Source organism: Neopsephotus bourkii, unplaced genomic scaffold, assembly GCF_033783945.1.
Source record: "Neopsephotus bourkii isolate Nb327-2 ecotype Australia unplaced genomic scaffold, CSIRO-AGI_Nbou_v1 NB_1780, whole genome shotgun sequence".
Taxonomy (NCBI): domain Eukaryota; kingdom Metazoa; phylum Chordata; class Aves; order Psittaciformes; family Psittacidae; genus Neopsephotus; species Neopsephotus bourkii.
Window position 1 is genome coordinate 172,126 of NW_026902254.1, and position 20,985 is coordinate 193,110.

Consider the following 20,985-nt stretch of genomic DNA (forward strand, 5'->3'; position numbering starts at 1 on the left):
CGGCATCCTATGTAAGGAGAAATGAGACATATTCCCTGTGCTATAAACTCCACAATCCTTGGTCTAACTGGCATATAGACACCATAATCTTTGGAGCCTACAATAGTTGGCCTGAGCAACCCATCAACAAAAACAATGCCCAGACATGGAATCAGAACCAATTGATTAGTTTGGCCTGATTAGGAGCTTATTTCTTCAAATAAGGGTTACATGCAGAACTGTAGTAACTGCAGGGAAATTTGACAGTTCAGCACATAGAGTAAGAACAATGACAAATGCTAAGAAACTTCCAACAGGATCTTTTTTTAGACTCATCTCAAATTTGTGTGGAAAGCAGGTACATTGCAGAATAAGATTGTAACTTCAGATTCTTATAAATGCTGTTCACTAGGGCCACACTTGTTCCACCAAGTGCTCCCATATAACAGGTATCACAAGAGTTATAGTGCCCCCCTCATAATTAGAAGTAAGCAAAGCCAATGCTCCCAGCAACAGAATGCTCACACCTGAATACATTTCAAAGAAATTACTGTTAGGAAGCTTCACCAATTACGCTTCAGTGTTACTCCAAGCAGTTAAGATCTCAGAACTGCAGGACTGAAGGCACTGCTTGCTTTTGTCAACAGTACTAGAGCAGCAAGCTTCAACATTTTCAGCAGGAACTGTAGCGATAGGACAAGGAAGAATGAGTTTAAACAGGAGAAGTTCAGGTTAGATGTAAGGAAGTTCTTCACTGTGCAGGTGGTGAGGCACTGGAATGGGCTGGCCAAACAAGTGGTAAATGATCCATCCCTGGCAGTGTTCCAGGCCAGGTCAGAGAGGCCCTTGGGTGACATGGTCTAGTGTGAGGTGTCCCTGCCCATGGCAAGGGTGTTGGAACTAGATGATCTTAAGGTCCTTTCCAACCCAAACCAGTCTATGATTCTATGAAAATTCATTGTGGGATCTATCAACCAAGACTAATTCCTATTCTAACATGTTGCACACTGTTTCATTTGTGGATTTTGAGAACCTGGTTAGAAATGTAGCTCACTGCTTGAGCCCCATGAGGACATGCCTTGAGAGACCAGCGGCATTAGACACCAGGAGTGTCTCAGTGTGTGCTGTGGAACAGCTCAAGGGAAGTGGCCACCTTTAGGCAGAGAGGGAAAGCGCCTGGGAGATCTGGTTTCATCAGTACAGAAAGTAAGACATATAAAGTAGCCTCCTTTGCTCACTCTTAAAATGTCCTCATCCAGTTCAGCGGAATAAAGATGCCAACTGCTTTAACTGAAACTCTGGCACCATCTTGGGGTGGAACTTCACATGTAATACTACAAGTGTTTAGTGAGTGGAGTATTACACAGGAACTGCAGTAACAGCTGAAAATCTGCTTACTCTATTGAGCAATGCAATTTTTAGCAAAAAACTAGTCAGTTAAAAGGTAATTAAGCTTGGATTTATGACCAATATACAGGCAACAGGAGTAATTTCGGTATTATTACTAGGAAATATACCTACTGAAAGGTCTTGCACGTACCAGTCTCAACAATTAACCTCTAATTCCAATATTGCTCTAATTCCACGTTGCAAAAATACACACAGGTGAATTTCTAAACTCTTACCTTTCTATTTCTGCATCTCAAAGATACTGCTTTCTATCTTGTTATGGATAAGTTTCATCATTCAAATCCAAAATAACTTACAGGCTTTCAGAAATAAGAGGCTTAAAGATAAAAGGCATCTCAGAAGCTATACAGGAACAAATGGACCATACCAGTTTTAAGTGTACCAAATAGGAATTAACACAACAGCAACAAAGAAGTCACTTAATGCTGACAGAAACAGCTGGTTTTACTTAAAATTTAAGGCAGTAATTTCATGATAAAATGTCTTATTTTCTTCAAAGGACTAAACATTTATTATTTTCTTTAATCCAACATTTCATTAGAATGGATACCCCTGCTTTTCCACTTCACTGTAAACCAACATTTTAACATTTCTCCTACAGTTCAGCAGGATAAGACTTAAGAGACAATCTCTACTCAAGGTCAATATTAACAAGCTGTTTAAAATCTGAACAATTCTTCAGCACATCTCTGAGCTGCTATTTATACTCCATTCAGGAGCTTGGGAAAAAAATAAACCTTAGAACTGCAGTAAGAATAGCAATTGATTGCTACATTAAAGTACTTGTCTTAAAAAGTTCTCACCATCATTCTGTCTTCATTTTCTGGCAAGTTGCAATGTACTTATATTTTCTCTGCTTCTGACTGCATCAAGAGCATCTGCAGCCAGGGATTCATACAAATTTAGACAATTTGAGACTCCAAAATGCTTAACACAAAAAAAATACTGGCCTTGGAACATACATATATTAACAATTTGCATTCTTACATATACCGGATAGTATCTGTCAAAATCAGGCTTCGGCTCACAAAAGCACTTAGCTCACAACATGCTTTGCCACTGCAAGATACAGTGATGCAGAGCGGTCAAAAGACTGCAGCTTCTCTGACACCTTCCACTAGAGCAGGTTGCTCCAAGGCCCATCCAACCTGGCCTTGAACACTGCCACAGATGGGGCATCATACCCTAACTTAAGAAATGTTTTAGAAACAAACATCAAACTGTGGCCTTTTTGAAGTCAAATATTTGTTTTCTGCACCATTAAATTATAACCAGAATCTTGGATTTCTGTCTCAGACTAGTGTTTTACAGCATTACTCTTTTTAATTACATGAAAAACTGAATTCAAACAAAACTAAGCTACCAAATGAAGTACTCCCTAAGGATGAATATGATGTAAATAAAAATCCACAGGAGACAAGATTTCAAAATAATTATTTCAACCATTAAATGACTGACAAAACAGTGTTTACTGTTACCAAGTCAATTTTCATTTAATCTATTTTATTACTTCTTCTCCCCATTATGCATCTTTTTGAAGTGATCACCCTATTTCAGCGCCTTGGGTTACCGGTAGGGGGTGGAGGCTGACTGTCTGCAATTTCTCAACACATTCCTGGCTTAGATAATTAAATACGAACACCAAAATTATGGTACCTGGATCTCTGTCATTTCCTATAAGGGTTAGAAAGGTTATTATTAACCTTCAATACCTTTTCATCCTCTTTTTTTTCCCCTAAATAGATCAGGTTGCAGGATCCTAAAGTCTTAATTTAATCAGCTCCCTGGGGTTTTTTGTCTGTTGGTTTGTGTGTACATCCATGTGTGTATATACACTCTCTCTACAGACACACACAGGATAAACAGTCAAAGCATTTCACTTAAATACAATTCTACTTATACTAAAGTTTAAATATATTAAGACCTCTTTTGATTGCTCCCAGTGATGGAGCTACCTCAACCTTGCTCTGCTCCAATGCTAAGGCTGAAAGAGGTTAGGCTGGAAGAGCAAGAGTTCCATATTCGTGTGAGGGTATTGGCATTTCCATAACCACTAGTTTGAAAGCAGGGTCACAGAAGGACAGGAAAACTCTAACCAAGCTCCAAAACTGCCCTTGTGGACTGTTGCCAGCCCCCTTGCAATACGAAAAAAACCTGCAAGAGCAAAGCTGTTAGGTGACATGTATGAAGATCCTAATGAACACATCTACCCATTTGACACAAAAAAAGCTCCCTAGAGGTAAAGATTTTCAGATGATTAAGGAAAAAAAAAAAATCAAATGGTGTTGGAAAAACAGCATTTGCTTGTATTGCAACAGTTTTTACAAACACCCCTTACTCACACACAGAATCATCAATTCTGGCCACAGTTAACCGAGTATTTTTAGCTTTTTTTAAAGATGAAATCACGAAACGATGGAGCAGCCTCAATGCCTGAGCAGAAATAGTATTTTCACATTCTGTTTCATGGTCCAAAAGCTACTGATTATTCCCATCAGATTAACACACAAACCTTAAGTACAGAAACCAGCCAACATAGGAAATGTTTTGAAAAGCAGACAGGATACCTTACAAGTTACTTTAAGTATCAGTAGCATCAAAGCAGGATCACCACTCCCCCAACTCCAGGGTTAAAAAAAAAACCCATTAATCTATGTTTCTCTTTCATGCAATACAGGTGTTAAATTACCTATGGAACAGTTTTAAGTAATAACTGGGGAGGTTTTTTTTAAGGTTTAAAGGGTTCCCATCCTGCGTTTGAAAACACATTTCAAAAAACTATGACCTGCAATTTCATTTAAGACAACAAATGTGCAAGCTCAGTTGTCTGCACATGCAACAGAAGGTAAAATACCCCAAAATAACACAAGTCTACAGATTGCAGGTTACAAGTTAATGCTGAGCACTAAAAATCTGACAAGGTGCCAGGAGTCAATGGAGGAAGTTACTTCTTCAATCTTTTAGATCACAGATCTTTTATTCTTTCAAAACACTATTTGAAGGGTTTCCTTCCCTCTTCCATTTGAAATTACAGAAACTTTCAAGTGGAGGCAGATCAGGGATTATTACTAAATTTACCTCTTTCCTTTCTCTTTTTAACTACATTTCTCTATATAGCATAAATTTAGTTCTATAAGATGCTCCTTGATTTGCAGCTGCATGAAGATGCATCAAGAAAATAATTTCTAAAGCTAAAAATCCATCACCTACAAGTCTACATATGAAATTACTATTTCTTGTTGCTCATAAAATAAGTATATGAAGATAGTCACATCCTCAAGACATCACTTCTTGCAATTATTTCTTCATATTTGATTCATATTTAAATTAACTTTTACAGCAGTCAGAGTGCTGACCTCAATATTCTGTAACTATGAGAGCAAATTACCAACAGCATTATATTTTGCATCACTATGTTAGTAATGGGAAAACAGGAGCTCAGAAAGTCAATCAGCACTTTAGTAGCTGAACAAATGCTCAAATAGCTTCGTAAGAGTAAACCAGCATGTGATGGCAATGCTGCTGAAGGTGGTGGTGGTGAGAATAACCACAGAAATCAACCCCACTTCCTCCATTATTCTTGGCCACATACCTTCCTCACGCTTGTTGCCACAAGTGTCTATGTTACAAATCTAACCAGGAAGCATCTCTGGGTTAACATTTCCTCCACCCCAACCAGGTCAATCTCGGGAAACTGATTCACCTTCCCAATCCAGTTCATCACACATCCACACAAATGCTTGCACAAGCACAAATTGTGACTAGGAAACTGTATGGAGCAATAATGCAACCAGGCTGCATGGGTGAGGTAGAGTTGTTTTTTACAGTAGTGACAGATGAGAGTATTTGTAGTTCTGTAGACTAAAAGATAGACTTTTTCACTTCTGCTCTCTGAAAAACCTCCCTGCAGAAGTTTCACTAACCTGTGCTACAGATTAGTTTTTCTTTTTAAACATTTCCTTCAACTGCCTCTCTCTTTCTCCACTTCTCCATTGAGCTACATGGTATTTGCTGCCTCTGGTATCTTCCTTAACCCTGATGCCTTCACCTCTCCTCACTTTCTCCAGTCAGTGCACTTCACTCCAGGTAATCTGGAAAGTGAACATTTGCTAGTATACCCCACATTTTATTCAGCAATTCTGGATACAGGACGTACAAAGCAGAATAGCCAAATATTCCATTCCCTGCTGCTCACACACAATGCAAAGTAAATTCAGAATTTTAGGAAACAACTTTATGCAAAGCTCTGTGGTAATTTCAATGCAAACTGGTGCACTGAAACTGCCCTTACAGAAAGGAAAGCATGACACCACATATTACAGGACGTTTTGTGAAATCCCGCTGCCATGCTTGGATTTCGTAACTTCCTGAAGAAACATGAAGAATGCTCAGAGAACTCTTGGTGAAATGGCACTTCACAAAGCCACAGGTTAAAATAGAAGCATCCCAAGTTAAATATATCTAACACAAAGGGCATAAAGTCTTAAATACTAAATAGTCCAAACTTACTTCATCAGAAGCAGAGCGAAGACACTGGACAGCAGCCTGTTTTTTCATTTCCTCTAGTGTTAGATCAGAGCACTTTTTCTTACTCTTTCCCCATTTCTTGTAAGCTCCCTTTTCCCAGCCCAGGAAGATGTCATTCTCCTAAAATCAAGATAAAGACATCACATTATTGAAAATACATGAATATATCAGTACTATGGCAGAACAGGAGTACAGATAACACAGTGTGTAACATAACAACAACCTCTTATCCACTAAAAATTACTTGTTGCGCAGTTAGATTATAGTACATTTACACTTACTATTCAGAAAAGCACATATATTTTTCACAGGACACAGGGGGTACTCACCCTTCACTGCAATAATTTGCAATTGCAAAGCATACCCATAAAGATCATTTCATGGTCAACTTACCATTGAATTTATTGTAATTTATACACAATATATTAAGAGATCGCCACTGATCTCTAAAATAATAAGGATGGGAAGTAAGTAGTTCGGAGTTGGGAGCAAGCTTAAGACAAAGCTAAGCAAGTGCAAAGAAGAAAATGCAACGTTAGGTTTCAAAGCCTTCAACTCAGTCTCACAATGAGTATCTTTAACATCTTCTAATGCACACTGGTCTAAATCATCTTCAGAGAGACCCACAAACACCTGAGGCTTTTCAACAGGCCTATTTTAACCTTTTCAACACACTTGTTACTGATTCTGATGAAATCCAGGCTAAGGCCTGCCCTCATTTCAAACAACTCTCAACTGCCCATGGCTTCAAAATGAGGTAAAAACAAACTGTCAGTGAAACTAGTTGCCTCTGTGCAATCAGAGTAAGATGGGAAAAAAGGGGTTGGAGAGGGAACAACCACCCCAGAAGCAGCCACTGAAATGGCTGCCATTTGTGATTTGACACGGTCGAGTCCTTCAGGAGAGAGCAGAGCAATTTGTTGAGTTTATTTCTTAGTCTCATTTCATCACCAAAAATGGAGAAACTGATTTAATTCTGAAATAACAGAAAGCTACCAGTTCCTCTGGTTTTCCTTATACTTGTGCAAGACGTCAGTGATTCACTTGATGTCAAAAGACATTTGAACAGGCTACTGTTCTAAGAAGGACTAACAGAAAGAAATAGTAGGAAAAAGGTAGGAAAACTTTTCAGAAAACAGGTTCAAGAGACATCTACACTCCACTTTTAAAGTTTTTTCATAACTGCAGTTTACACATTTCTCTATACACAGTGTGGCTGTAGAGTACTCTAACTTCACAATATTCAGATGAACGCATACAAACTGGTAAGACCCAGCTACCCCCCACCAACTTCCAAAGCCTGTCCTGCCCATCCACGTGGACCCAATTATGAATGAAAACACACATACCCATCTGCAATATGTTGCTCAAAATCCAGGCACGGAGCAAACGTGCACTGGGATAACTTCACTTACTCTATTTTTAGGTGGAAGGCAACATCTACACTGGGAAAACATTACAAATTGCTACGTATTTTAGCACTTTATTTTACCTGCACCAACAAAACTTTGCTTTGTACTGCTACATTAAATCAAATGTCTGCAAGAGCAGCTTTACTAGCCAGCAGTTTGGCACAAGAGCAGTAAGAACCTTTATGCTTAGAGAAATTTATAAAGCATTTCATGCAGTTCAGTTCTCCACACCCATTATGTGAAAGGTATCTGACACCTGCCTACAAAATTGAACACATTTCAATTGTAAAATACTTAATCCTTGCAACAAATACTGAATGTTTTAAATGGGGAAGGCAGACTAAATGGAATTCTCGCTGAACGTGTGTATCACGGTCATCTCTTCTTCCAGAAGCACTCTGCAAATGAAAAGGCTCATCTTGGAGGACACAGTGATTGAGAACAGAGCTCCAGGAGAATCCTCTCTTCCTTTCTACCTCTTTCTACTACACATACAAAACTTGCTTCTGACCATGCTGGGTTTCAGTCACACATGGCTGCCAAAAGCTTCACACCACCCTTGTAAGTTTTATAGGGAAAAAATCTGCTGAAAACTTTGGGGATTTATTTTATCCTGCACAAACTTGGTAGCTTTTAATCCTCAGATTTTACAAACACCATGGGTTACAGCTATTCCACATAGAATAGCCATTACATCCTCATGTAAACTACAGTATTTATCAACACATATTTGATACATTTATCAGCATGCATTTGACACAGCCTAAATTTATGGAGGACCTTGCACCTTCTGCACACAAACACCACACCTATAGACCACTACAGAAGAGTGAAGAAAACTTGCACCTAATTCTTCTTGTAATGTATCAAACCCAAGGGCATTACAGTAAAACACGAAAATGCCACATGCCCTAGCAAGTGAGTTTGCAGAAAGTGATGTGTCACACACAAACCAAGTGGAATTCTGCTATTATGACAAAATTGATTAAAACTATACAAATCCAGTTATTTCAAATGACTGAAATTAATGTCTTACTTTTTTTTCTTCTCACCTTTTTGGGTTGGGTTCTCCCTCCCCCCTCTTTCATCTCCAGTAGTCAGGAGTCCATTAGTAGGTTTACTCCTTAGACTGGAAAATACTAAGTCCGTGACAGACAGGAAAGAAAGCAGTTCAATGAAACATTCTGTATGCACAAAGGGAAGTAAACTAGTTACTTCACACGGAAAGAATCACTAAGGCCTTTTGTTCTCTTCAGCTGCTAGATGCCCTCATTTATCTTATTTCCTCACAGAACTAGAAATCATATGACAATGTTCCTTTTAATCCAAGAGTCTTGCCATACCTTTGAATTTTCATGGTTCCATTCAGTGATCACCAAACATTTCACAGAAGCAATGCCACCGAAAGCTTATAGATTTAAGAAGTGTGCATACACACAGAACAATGCCTGAAATTTGGCTTACAAAATTCTGATATTTAAACCAGACTACCATTACTTAAGTTTTTAAGGGATGACCACCCAACATTAAATAAACATCATCAGGAAGCAGAGGCCACCTGGATACTGGAAAAATCCAAGTCTGAATATCTAAACTGCTATTTAAACACCTATTCTTCAGAGTCCTCCTGTACCTGCTGCAACATAACTAGGCAATTGACGTAACTAGGTACTTGAGATTTTTAATTGTAAAGACACTGAAACTGCAAAGTTTCATGACAAGAATAACTTAGGAACCATAAATATGGCTACAGAAATGTTGGTGTATTCTTTATGTTAATGCTGCCTCAAGAAACCCAGTACCTGGAGTGCTTAATTCAATCCTGAACTAATACAGAGGCACAAGTTCAGCAAAGAGATTCCTAAACCATTTATCCTTCTCGACTACAAAATAGCAGCAATTTTACTGCTTCCCTCCACGCTACCAAGAAACTGGAGAAGCAGAAGTGAGTTTGGTAGTACTACTTCTTACTTTCATTTCTTATAAAGAGAAACATCCACTATCAGTAGAACAAACGTCACAGACTGAAAGAAAACTGCTTTGAAGCTCATAGCCTACAATAAATGTTAAAAGTCAGTGTTAAAACACACTTCAAGAATCTTGCAGGAACTACCCCTATTGCATAAAAGCTGGAGTCAAGCTCACTGGCGCAGAAACCCTACATGACTCAAGGTCCCTTATGGCTATTCAGGTAAATAAACAGGCTTAAATTTTGCCTTATCAGCAGAACAGACAGGAAGATGAGCAGGCTTAATAACTTGATCAACAAACTCCCCAAATGGATTTCCCACATGAGGAAATCCAACCAGCAGAAAAACATGCTTTGAAAAATCAGATTTCTTCTCTTTGAGTAAGTTTAGAAAAACCAATTCCCTAAGATTCTCCCTGCATAAACGCACTACAAATTCAATGAGGTACATACTTAGATGATTTACAATACACATCAAGTTTTCAGATAATGCACTGAACAGCCATAATTATCTACGGTTGACATTTCTATTTCAAATTACATACAAGAGATTTTAGGGCAAGAATTTCCATTATCTTAGAGGACAGAAGAAAATACCAAGTTAAACGAGATTCTGAATCAGGAAATTCTGAAGAATTCCTCTTTTTCAAACATTTTAATTTCAGTACAAACCAGCTGCTACTTGAGCTTATTACCCACCTGCCATCTCTTGCTCTTGTAAGAGTTACTGCTGGCAGTCAAAACGGGCTGCTCCAACTAGCAAATTCTAGTTACAAGTTAGTACAAAAATTACAAAGTATTCAATATCGATGTCTCAAATACAAAATAATCACACACACACACAAGTCTCTGCATTTAAGGATCCAACTCCAAGAATACCATCAAAATAAGTGACCCAAACATCCAGACAAGATATTTTAATGTGAAAAAGAATTCCCCAAATTGTTAAGGTATGCAAGCAGAGTCCTGCAAGAGAAACATGTGAACCATTTTTCCTTCTTGTAATTCTCTCTTAACACATTAAGAGGTATCTCCAACCTGTGGAGTTTACCCAATGTGGGACACTGACATCTGCCAAAAAACTCAGGAGGTCAGCTGATTTGTACTTTGGCCATGAATAGTTTGGATTGTCTACCAGATGGCTGGCTAGTTCCTGTCCAGTGCAGCACATAATGATGAAGCTTTGTCTGCTTGTTCCAATGCAGGGAATGCAAGACTCCTTTAGCAAGCTGTAGAAGCCTTTCTTAAAAAGGCTTTTTTAAAGATGCTCATATGCAATTAAAATAGATCATCAAGTTAGTGGACAGGTCAAAGGGAAAAACAGAACAAATGCTCATATGGACAATGAATGCAGATGCTGTCATTCCTTAGAAAGAAGCTTAAAACCAAGACAGATCAGCCAGAACAATTGCTATGCCAAGGTGATGGATCGTACAAGACACCACAAACCCTAAAATGTTTTGATGGAACCACAGAATTTGCAGATCTTTCCCCTCTGCCTGTGAGACAGAACAGTCCCAACTCCAGCCAGCAGTTCTCCAAGGCATTCACATCATCTCTTTCCACAAACATTCAAAATAATTTTGAGTATCAACACACAGTCCACAAAATTTTCCTGCTCAAGTCTCTCATCAGCATATCTTAATTCAGTGACAGCTATTAAGGTTTGTTGTGAATACATGAAAACAAAGACTATACCATCTGACATAATAAAACCCCACAGGTAGTGCAGGACTCCTGGTCTACTCTGGCAGTGATAGATTTACAGCACTGATGTTTCACTGAATTCAATGTTCACATAGATGTTATGAACCACTGTGCACTGAAACTTTCCCAAAAACCTATTCAAAGAACTCAAAAAAACAACTCCTGAGATGTTTGGATAGGCAGAGAATGGAAGAAAATAGCCATAAATTATATCCAAAACGGAACAGGTACTGACTACCTCTAGGAGGATCTAATAATAGAGAATTTGGGGAAGATTATTCCAGAAGCAGTATAAATACATTCAGTGATCTTCCCTGGAAAAGCACTTCCCCTAAACTGAGATTCAGGAAAAACTCCAATGGATTGCTCAGAGCCAGAGGGATATATATTTGTTACTAGCGGCTTCTGTGAAAATTCTAAGACACATGGCATCTCATTATAATTAACGAGAAAAGCCTATTGGCCCAGAGGATGAGCTTGGATACCCCTCACAGGCTGCCTCAGACTGAGACAAAGATAAAGAGGCAGCACATATGCAAGACAATTCAGAAGAAAAGGTGAGAACAGTGGTATAAGCTCAGCTTTTCCAAAAGAAATGCAACAAGAGGTTCAGCACATGAACAGCAGGTACGTACAGACAGCAGCACAAGTGTTCTTCATATCAAAAGTCGTGATACCACACAATGGAGAGGACTGGAAAATATTCTTTAATGGTAGATAATTACTCCAAATACAGGTATTACAAGGAAAATAGACTCTGAAAAACCAGAGAACCTTTGAGCTGCTACAATCGCCGCCCCCCTTCCTGGCTGCTGTAACTGGAACATTACAATTCCTATGCAGTTGGACCCTAACAGAACAGCTAATATAGCAGACCACATCATGCACTGCAAGGCATTCACAGAATGGCTGAGGCTGGAAGGGAACGCTGGAGGTCAGTTAAACCAACCCTCCTGCTCAAGCGGAGTTACCCAGAGCACATTATTCATTCAGGACTGATGGTTCCACTATTGGTGGGCAGGGAAGAACTCTACCTATCAAAACCTAACAATTTGATCATAAAATCCTGTAATCTGAGTTTCTGACAACTATAAACTCTTGCTTAGAAACCTACCAACTTGAAAGGGCAGTCTGCGTTGTTCAGTAATTAGAAATTACTCTAGGCCAAAACCAAGCAGAAGAGATTTGATCACACCCACTCTCAAGAGTGAGAGAACATGCAAATGCTGCATCTGCTGAAATCCTACGTGTGTTGCGCAGGCTGCCTGTAGAGATTTTCCATTAAAGTAAAAGCAGAAAAGAAGGAAATTTAGCAAGGCTATAGCTACAGCTACAAAGACAGCATTTTACTTGCACATCTTAGCTACATCACAGAAAAGAAAGCCAAGAATCAACAGGAACTGCCACTGCAGAGTCCAGATGTCTGAAAGCGACATGTTACGACTGGAGAAGTTATTTCACAGTATTTATGGTTGCTCTCTTGATCTTTGGAATGAAGTTGTGTTGCAAGCATCACAGACCACTGTAAGCATTTCAGAGAATATAGGCAGAGATATGTGATGAGTGTGTATGGTCATGCAATGGTCTGCTGAACAAAGAACACTAAGGATGCATCTCAGCTAGGCCCAGAACCTGAAACAATACAACTATATCAACACAGAGATGGATACAAGTAAAGCCTGATTGTTAGGGGGCCTTATCAGCCTGACACTTGAGCTTGTATCTCTGCTTTACATTATGTAAGCCTTTATGAGAATATGCTACTAGTCATAACTTAGCAATAAAAACCTGATTCTGTTATTCTTTTTGCATGACTGTGAGAGATACACCATAACTAAGTATTAGATGCAATTTTAAAAGTCACAAAAAGGTATTACAGTCCTGTTTCAGGACACAGCTTTGATTATCCAGAGCGGAAGCTAGTAATAACATTTTAACCGTATTACACAGATGCGCCTGCATAAATAGGAGAGTACATGAGATAGGCACCACAGAGCCCACGTATGTTTGATGTCCTGAAGTGGACATCATGTCACATATTAGAACAGACACATCTGCAAAGCAATCAGCATTTCAACATTATCACTCTCACCAGTACAAACGCAGAAGACAGTCTGAAAGAAAAATTCCTCAGACATCACAGTTACTGAGAACACTTTCCTGCTGCACTAAGATATCAGCTGAAGCTGACTACCCCGAGACCTGTACATTTTGCACAATGACCCCTAGAGCCTACAACTGAGCTCCAATCGCTGTCACTGCAATCCCTATCCCTAAAACAGAATAAAGAATACAAATGCATAGTCCATGATACTCCAAATCTACCCCATATCTTATCAGTCATCAAGAAAGACAGAGCATAGCAGTTATAACTACTTGAATACCAACTAAAAATTTAAATATTATATCTATATATATATATAGATATAAAAGAATAAGTCCTACAGAGACACTGCATTAGTACAAATTTGAGTTGCATTGGCCAGAACTGTTACATGAGCTGACTCGAAGCTCTTGTACTGATAGCACTTGCAAAGAACCCAAATGAAACAACTTCAGCACCTGCAAAACAACTGTAGGCATAGCTGCTCTGCATTACAGGTGCTACCACAAGACAAAGCCCATCGTACTGAGAGAATCTCAAGTCTGCTCTAAGCCTAAAACAAGAGGCTCTCCCCTGCTGCACATGCAGTGGTTCCAAGAGAACATTCCAAGGCATATACCATTACAATAAAACCATTTCAGTCATGTTCCACTGCTTAACTGAAGAGAAATCCACAACACCCCAATTTTTCCCAACAACTCCTTCCAAACTTTAACTATGACAGTGTAAGTTACACAGTTCTCAGTTAGTCACTCCAAGGAGTGGAGGGGAGCGGGTAGGGACTATAGCTAGGTTTTCCTCCATGAACTTTCAAACTTAATTATCTAAGTAAAAACTATTTTCTACTAATAAATAAGCTTTATGGGCATATTAACTTGAGAATATAGTACTGTTTTGAAAATGTGATAAATCTGCTTTTCCTTCAGTTTACACATTTATGCATTAAAGAACAGGGGGTTTATTCCCATCCCTTCAAACATGTACACATTTGAATACTCTAAGGACTTCAAGTTACACACATTTCCGCAACTTGCATTTTACACACCTGGCTTCAGTAATAATTAAAAAGTTGATGTTAGAAAACGGTAAGAATTGTTCCTCCAGGAATGTCACACAGCTTAATAAGCAGAAACACGATCTGAAAATGTTTTGCATTCGAGAAACTCACTTCTACGTGCCGCTGGTGAACTTAGAAACTTAATGGCACTCATGTGCAGCAGTCAAACAGCATTACACTACTGTAACTGAATTATACTCTGCGTTTAAATGCATTTAAAATTTGGTCTTCAACAACCCATAGTTATTTCTTAAGGGTGATAAAAGAGCAGTTGTAATTATACCAGAATCTGCATTGTTACTGTTTGTTACAGACATACAACCCAGATTAACGTTTAATACAGGGTTAGTGTGGTACAGAGGAACAAATCCTCATTTCTCCTCCTATCTTTAGATTATGGATGAGATTTTCGCTTCAGAACAATCACAACAAAACACATCCTCTCTCCCTTAAAATATATCAAGTATCTATTACTAGAATATAAATCTAGACATCAGGTCCCTCTACTGGGTTAATATGGGATGGCAGAGAGAACAAACACCCCACATTTGACTGGATCTTAGAACCTTGCAGGTGCATCACAAGAGCTGTCACACATCACCAGCACTGGCCAAACACAGTAGAGCTGGCAATGATATTCCCATCCCAGTTCAGAGTGACAGGCCAAAAGCATTTACACAGATAAAACTACCAAGTAAAGACCAAAAACTTATCGTAAATGGACTGAGGCCTCTGTTCTTCTCTTAATATAAAAAAATTAAACTACATTTTGGACTTCAAACATGTATATGCTAATGATGAAAAAGCAAGAATAAAAACTACAATCAGAGCCTCAGCAGAAGTGTAGTTATCATTCTGAAGACATTTGCTATCCCTCCATGTAAAAGATTATCTGAATGGAACTATGTCAAATCAGTCTATGTCAAATAATTAGTCTTCCAAAATGAAACCTTCCCTCTTATGAATCAAAAATTAAAAGCAAAATCTCTCATGCTGGTCACAGAACAGTTTGCAGAACAACTCCTACTGAATTCTGAGAGGTAGGAAAAGATTGTCTTTTAGAAGAACTTTTTTAGGATCTTTACTTTTGAGAGTCAGAAGAAAATGTCACCTTCCAAAAATGAGTTGAAAGCAGTAGATCAAAAGCAACAGAATTCACTTGATAAAGTATGTGTAACGAATGCCTTTAGACCTTCAGGCTGCGTGACCAAAGGCTTACAAACAAAGCCTTTATCTCGCAGAGTGTCTGGCTGTTTGGTTTGGTTTTTTGGCTGGGTTTTTGGGGAGTTGTTTTATTTTTTTTAAATAAAGGCTTCATCCCTTCAAAAATGAGAACAGTCTGCAGGCAAAACCCATGAATTTGTCATATTCAGGAACACGCTATGCTTACAAATACCGTAGAAAAGATACAACACAGAATACTGATTTTAACACTGCGCAAATAAAGACCAATGAAATCATGTTTTACACAATGTACTTCAAGGCAATGCCTTCCGCTTCACACAGATTATACTATTTAATTCAGTATTTACTGTATCACAAACTGATTTGAGAACACATGTATCTATAAATATACTTTTAAGTAGCATTTAGATAATCACAAATTTTAAAAGCACCTATTTGGTTTAGCATTAGGAAACTAAAAAATCAATCTGGACTGAAGTCAAAAGGCTGTCTCAGTGTTCAGATCTCCAACAGCAAGTGTGTAGGTCCTCAAAATCAAAGATTTGGGGTTTTCTCCTTAATTTATCCTTTAAAATAAGAAAACTCAGTAATAAAACACAAATGATGAAAGTACATATACTTATCAGAAACATTGTGCACTTCAGTTACCATCACAGCCTTTAAATTTTCCTGAGTTTCATGAGGTTTTCTTTAACAGACCAAAAGCATCTCAAAGGTCATTCACCTCAGAACAAAATACCACTGATTTCCAAACATTCTGAACAGAGATCATTGACAAGCTTCAAATCTTAAGAAACCAAACCAACAAACCAACAAACCCCTAATGCACCTAAATAATGACTATAATATTATATATAACATGGTTCAACAGATTTAACAATTTTAACCACGTAGATGTCTAATTTATGTGTAAATCAATTTCAGAATAATTTCCAAAACTAGCAAGTATGGCTTAAATAAGAATTGTGTTAGAAATGCCAGTAATAAATAACTTCAGTACTTGAGTATTTTTTAGAAAACATTTAAAGTGTATGCATTTAGGAGGCATTACAGCAATTCCATATAGGTATATAACATACATATAACCATAGTGGCTCTGGAAGATCTTGACACCATGGTGCAATTTACCATAAGCAAGTTCCCTTTCTTGAAAGCTCTCTAGTACTTTGAGTCACAGCTGGACAAAACAAATCTGCTTATCAATTTTCCCAAAATTGTAATAGATATTTCAGCTTAAGCCAGGAAGGCAGAATAAAAACTGCAAATATTCCAGTGAAATTTGGGTACAGTATGTCACAGAATCATAGAATGGTTTGGGTTGGAAAGGACCTTAAGATTGTCTAGTTCCAACCCTCCTGCCATGGGCAGGGTCACCTTCCATTAGACCAGGTTGCTCAAGGCCCTGTCCACCCTAGTCCTGCTGAACACTACCAGGGATGGAGCATTCACAGCTACTCTGGGCAGCCTGTTCCAGTGTCTCACCACCCTTACAGTAAAGAACTTCTTCCTTATACCCAATCTAAACTTCCCCTGTTTCAGTTTTAACCAGTTACCCCTTGTCCTATCACTACAGTCCAGAATGAAGAGTCCCACTCCAGCATCCTTATAGGCCCCCTTCAGATACTGGAAGGCTGCTATGAGGCCTCCACACAGCCTTCTCTTCTCCAGGCTGAACAGCCCCAACTTTCTCAGCCTATCTTCATATGGGAGGTGCTCCAGTCCCCTGATCATTCCCTATGGCCCTCTTCTGAAATTGTTCCAACAGTTCCATGTCCTTTTTATGTTGAGGACACCAGAACTGCACACAATACTCCAAGTGAGGTCTCACGAGAGCAGAGTAGAGGGGCAGGATCACCTCCTTCGACCTGCTGGTCACGCACCTTTTGACGCAGCCCAGGATACGGTTGGCTTTCTGGGCTGCGAACGCACACTCATGTTCCTGTTTCTCATTGACCAACACCCTCAAGTCCTTCTCCACTGGGCTGCTCTGAATCACTTCTCCACCTAGCACCTGTGTTTTCTGTACTGTGCCTCCCTCCACAGCCCCACACACAAGTACTTGAGGAAAGCTCCTACCAACTCTCTGAAAACTCATGACTTACTAATCTATTATTTTGCTACATTGAGCTTGCATCCATATAATGATACCCAGCAGAGACCAGCCTCATTGGGCGTGGCATGGAATTAATAGTAATAAATAATAATAGGAACAATAATAATATACTCAAGAAAATTCACTTGGAAAAGAAAACCCAAATTAAAAGGAAAAAAAACACCCAAGAACAAATAAGCCCCCACACCAAACCCTTACACCCACATATCAAACTACCTCGCTGTACAGACAATATTGGAGGAAGCCAAATGACCAAAACCACAGATGTCTGCAGCAGAATCAAGACCAGAAACCACATACTAACAAACCAAAAGAGAACATCCTGGTTATTCTCAAAAAAAACCCTGAAAACCTAGACAAGCAAGACTCCCATTAAACTTAAACAGAAGTTTATAGCACAATAACACTGGTATCTTGAATAGCTGCATATGACTAAGAAGGTTGGGGAAGTGTTTTCATTCATTGTTCATTTTATATCTTTCTGTACTTACCTGACAGAACCTCAGTTCAGGACTTGAGAATTCCATTTCCCTGCTATAGTTGATAACACCAGCACACTATAAAGAAAGGATGGAAGGAGGCTGCCTGAAGCAACTAGAACAGTGCTAATGATGTCACCAACATTCTGAGGTGGAAACATCTTAATGACCATCCTCAGTTTGCAGCATTTCTAATGAAGATGATTTATATAGTATCCATAAGATTAAATTTGTCCTCTTCACCACCTCCGCCCCGCAAAAAAAACACATTGCAATGGATTTTTCCACTCTGGTGTTTGGAGACCACACATCCCTTCCAGCTTGTTCAAAACAGAAGTCATTGCTGGAGTTTTGGAAAGAAGCAATGGCTAGTCATTCCCCAGAGAAACAAGAGTTCTGCAAGCGAAGAACCACAGGACTGCCTAGTTTGGAAGAGACCTCACAAGATCATCTGGTCCACCTTTTCAAGGGAAAGGGAGCACAGGCAAGATTATCCAGCACCCTGTCCTACTGCATCTTCAAAATCTCTAGCAACGGGGACTTTATCCCGTTCCAATTGTTTCAAGAGGTTGTTCCAGTGAATGACTCTTCTCATTATTAAATAAAATAAAGCAAATTTCTTTTCATCTCAAGATGAAACTTCATGCAGCACAACTTGTACCCATTGTCCCTCTTCTTCTCCCTGGGACTCCTTGTGAAGAGAGAGTCTCTGTCCTCTTTGTAGCTGTTCTCTAAGCAGGGAGAAATCACTGCAATAAACCCACTATTGAAAACAGTTCTTTCTTGTAAATTCTGTCATCTTTCTTAGGAATCATAGCAATCATATGAGAGAAAAAAAATTCCCAAGATACCAAGAACCAACTCTTCCATGAGAATTACTCTGAATTAAAGGAGCTCAGCAACTCTCAGTATTTTACTCCTAAATTACTGCTAATTTAGATGTTTAACTGCTGCATTCTTCCCTGATATTTATTTGTAAAAAACACTAGCATTTGGTTTCCCCTTGGTCTTAATGTTGTACTCATCCCAAATTTGGGCGGAAATTGCTTATATGCAAATATATTCTTCAGAGTACAAATTTTCTTGTTTCTGAATGACTTAACTGAACCAAAATTAAGTTTAAAATGTCAGGTCATACAAAGAACCAGTAGGTAGTAAGTAGAAAAATAGTAATATAAATAAAAGAACAAGCACATGTGTTTTAACATACCCTCAGTTCTCTATATAACAAATCTGTATTTGCAGTCTTTAAAGACTAAGCTTTTTGAGAGAGGGATTAGGTAGCAGTATGGTTCACAGCATATGCATCCGATCATTATTCAGAATATCATCCCAAAACTAAACTGATATTAGGTCTGAAAACTTAGAAAAGTATAATTTGAAAGGAGACGGAACAAACACAGTAAGAGTATGTTATAAGCATGATAAACTTGAAGGAGGTAGAAAAGAAACTTCCAGCTTCTCCAAATCTCAATGTCATTCTCAAGACACCCTGTACATCCATCCTACAGCACTCGCTCAGCAACACAGGTTTTGGCTACCCAGGCAGCATGTGGTGTTCTTCTCTCTTTGGCTCATTAGGTTCAGATGATCAACTTGGAAAAAGAACAGACACATTCCACTATCAACCCACAAAGCACACAGTTAAGGTATTGAAAGGAGAAATAAACTGAATGAGGTTTTTGTAATATAGTTACCGTGCTTCTTGCAAAGCCTGATAAAAAGAAAACTAATTTGGCACTCCAGCCATTTCAAATTATCACAGTAGTGACTATGCTCTAAAATGGACTGAAAAGAAACAAGTCTTCGTTTTTATCCCAAGGCCACAGGACTATCTATAAAGCTCCTCAAATTCTAGTGTGGTTTCACTTGGCTTCTTTTTTCTGTCCTCACTCCACACCCTCCTTGCAAACACACTTTGGAACTTTATTCTGTCACCTTCTAAAATACAGCAATTCATGTCTGACCAAGACCTAAAAAAGCTCACTGTTAAGGTATATTCTAAACAGAGCTTACAGTGAAGATTTTTAAGTACTATTATTAATCATAAGGTTGTTCCCAGTGACTTCCACTGCTGCCAGTTAAATTTTTGAGCAAAAATTACTTTTGCACAGTGTGTTCTGTTTTGCACAATGGAAGCATGAAGGCCTTTATGCACAGTAATGGCTGCTAAAAATTCAGAAACCGGCAGCATCTGAAATGAAGGTTTTCTTCTTCATTTACATTTATATCTATTCCACAATTCAAAAGGTAAACTAGAAAACAATGAAAGCTCTGAAGCAGTTCAGTAGCAACGTGTAAAGTACAACCAAAACATCAGCAACAAAAAAGAACTAAATATTAAGCCACCAAATAAGAGGTACTTCCTTTCCTGTTGTAATCACAGCTACCTTAAAAGACAAAGTCTATGATCAACAGCATCCTCATCCCTTCCTGAAAACACCAGAACTTCCCTCAGTCCTACACTCAGACATCTCCACTATTAGTATTTTTATATTGGTTGACGATGCGGAGTGAATTCAGGACTGAGAAGTCTGTTCTAGGGACATACAAAACCCATACCAATAAAGGCACATGGAAACAGTAAGAGTTGTGCCTGTTCGATACACAGCTTCACTTCCCTTTCACTGCCCTTTCTGAATTCCAGCCATGTCTAGTGATTCACTGTTCCACAACTTTTTCTCATGCTTTTATCAAGATTCAGTATTAACATTATTTTAGAAGAGATGAATAGTGTATGTGCAATAATGTATTTTAAACACCTGAATACTAAAAAAAAAAAAAAAGCTTTTTTTTATTATTCTTTACAGAAAATAACACAAGATGAAATCCATGAGGGGAATTGATGGGGATTCTACAAACTACTGTGAAGCAGGCCTATATGACACGCAGTTTACAAGAATCACATTAGTTCACTAATGTTCCAGTATTAATTAACTTTATAATCATCAGCACTGAAGGTCTGCATTTATGATAGAGAACATTCCAGTGTTAATAACTCTGATGCCAATTGTGCCAATGTGAAAGTTTTCTTTAATATAGC

General features: G+C 38.5%; 1 protein-coding gene across 5 annotated transcripts in view; it reads right to left on the reverse strand.

Moving 5' to 3' along the window:
• The window catches only part of KIAA0232 (KIAA0232 ortholog), a 68,074-nt gene that overhangs the window by 27,696 nt on the left and 19,393 nt on the right, over positions 1-20,985 (reverse strand). For 3 of the 5 annotated variants that reach the window (XM_061379886.1, XM_061379885.1, XM_061379884.1), the window contains one exon: positions 5,899-6,036. In XM_061379886.1, the coding sequence (XP_061235870.1) occupies positions 5,899-5,946 (48 nt within the window). In that variant the 5' untranslated portion in view covers positions 5,947-6,036. Of the gene's footprint in view, positions 1-5,898; positions 6,037-19,483; positions 19,538-20,985 lie in introns of those variants that run through there. The other 2 variants (XM_061379887.1, XM_061379889.1) reach the window with 2 other exon arrangements.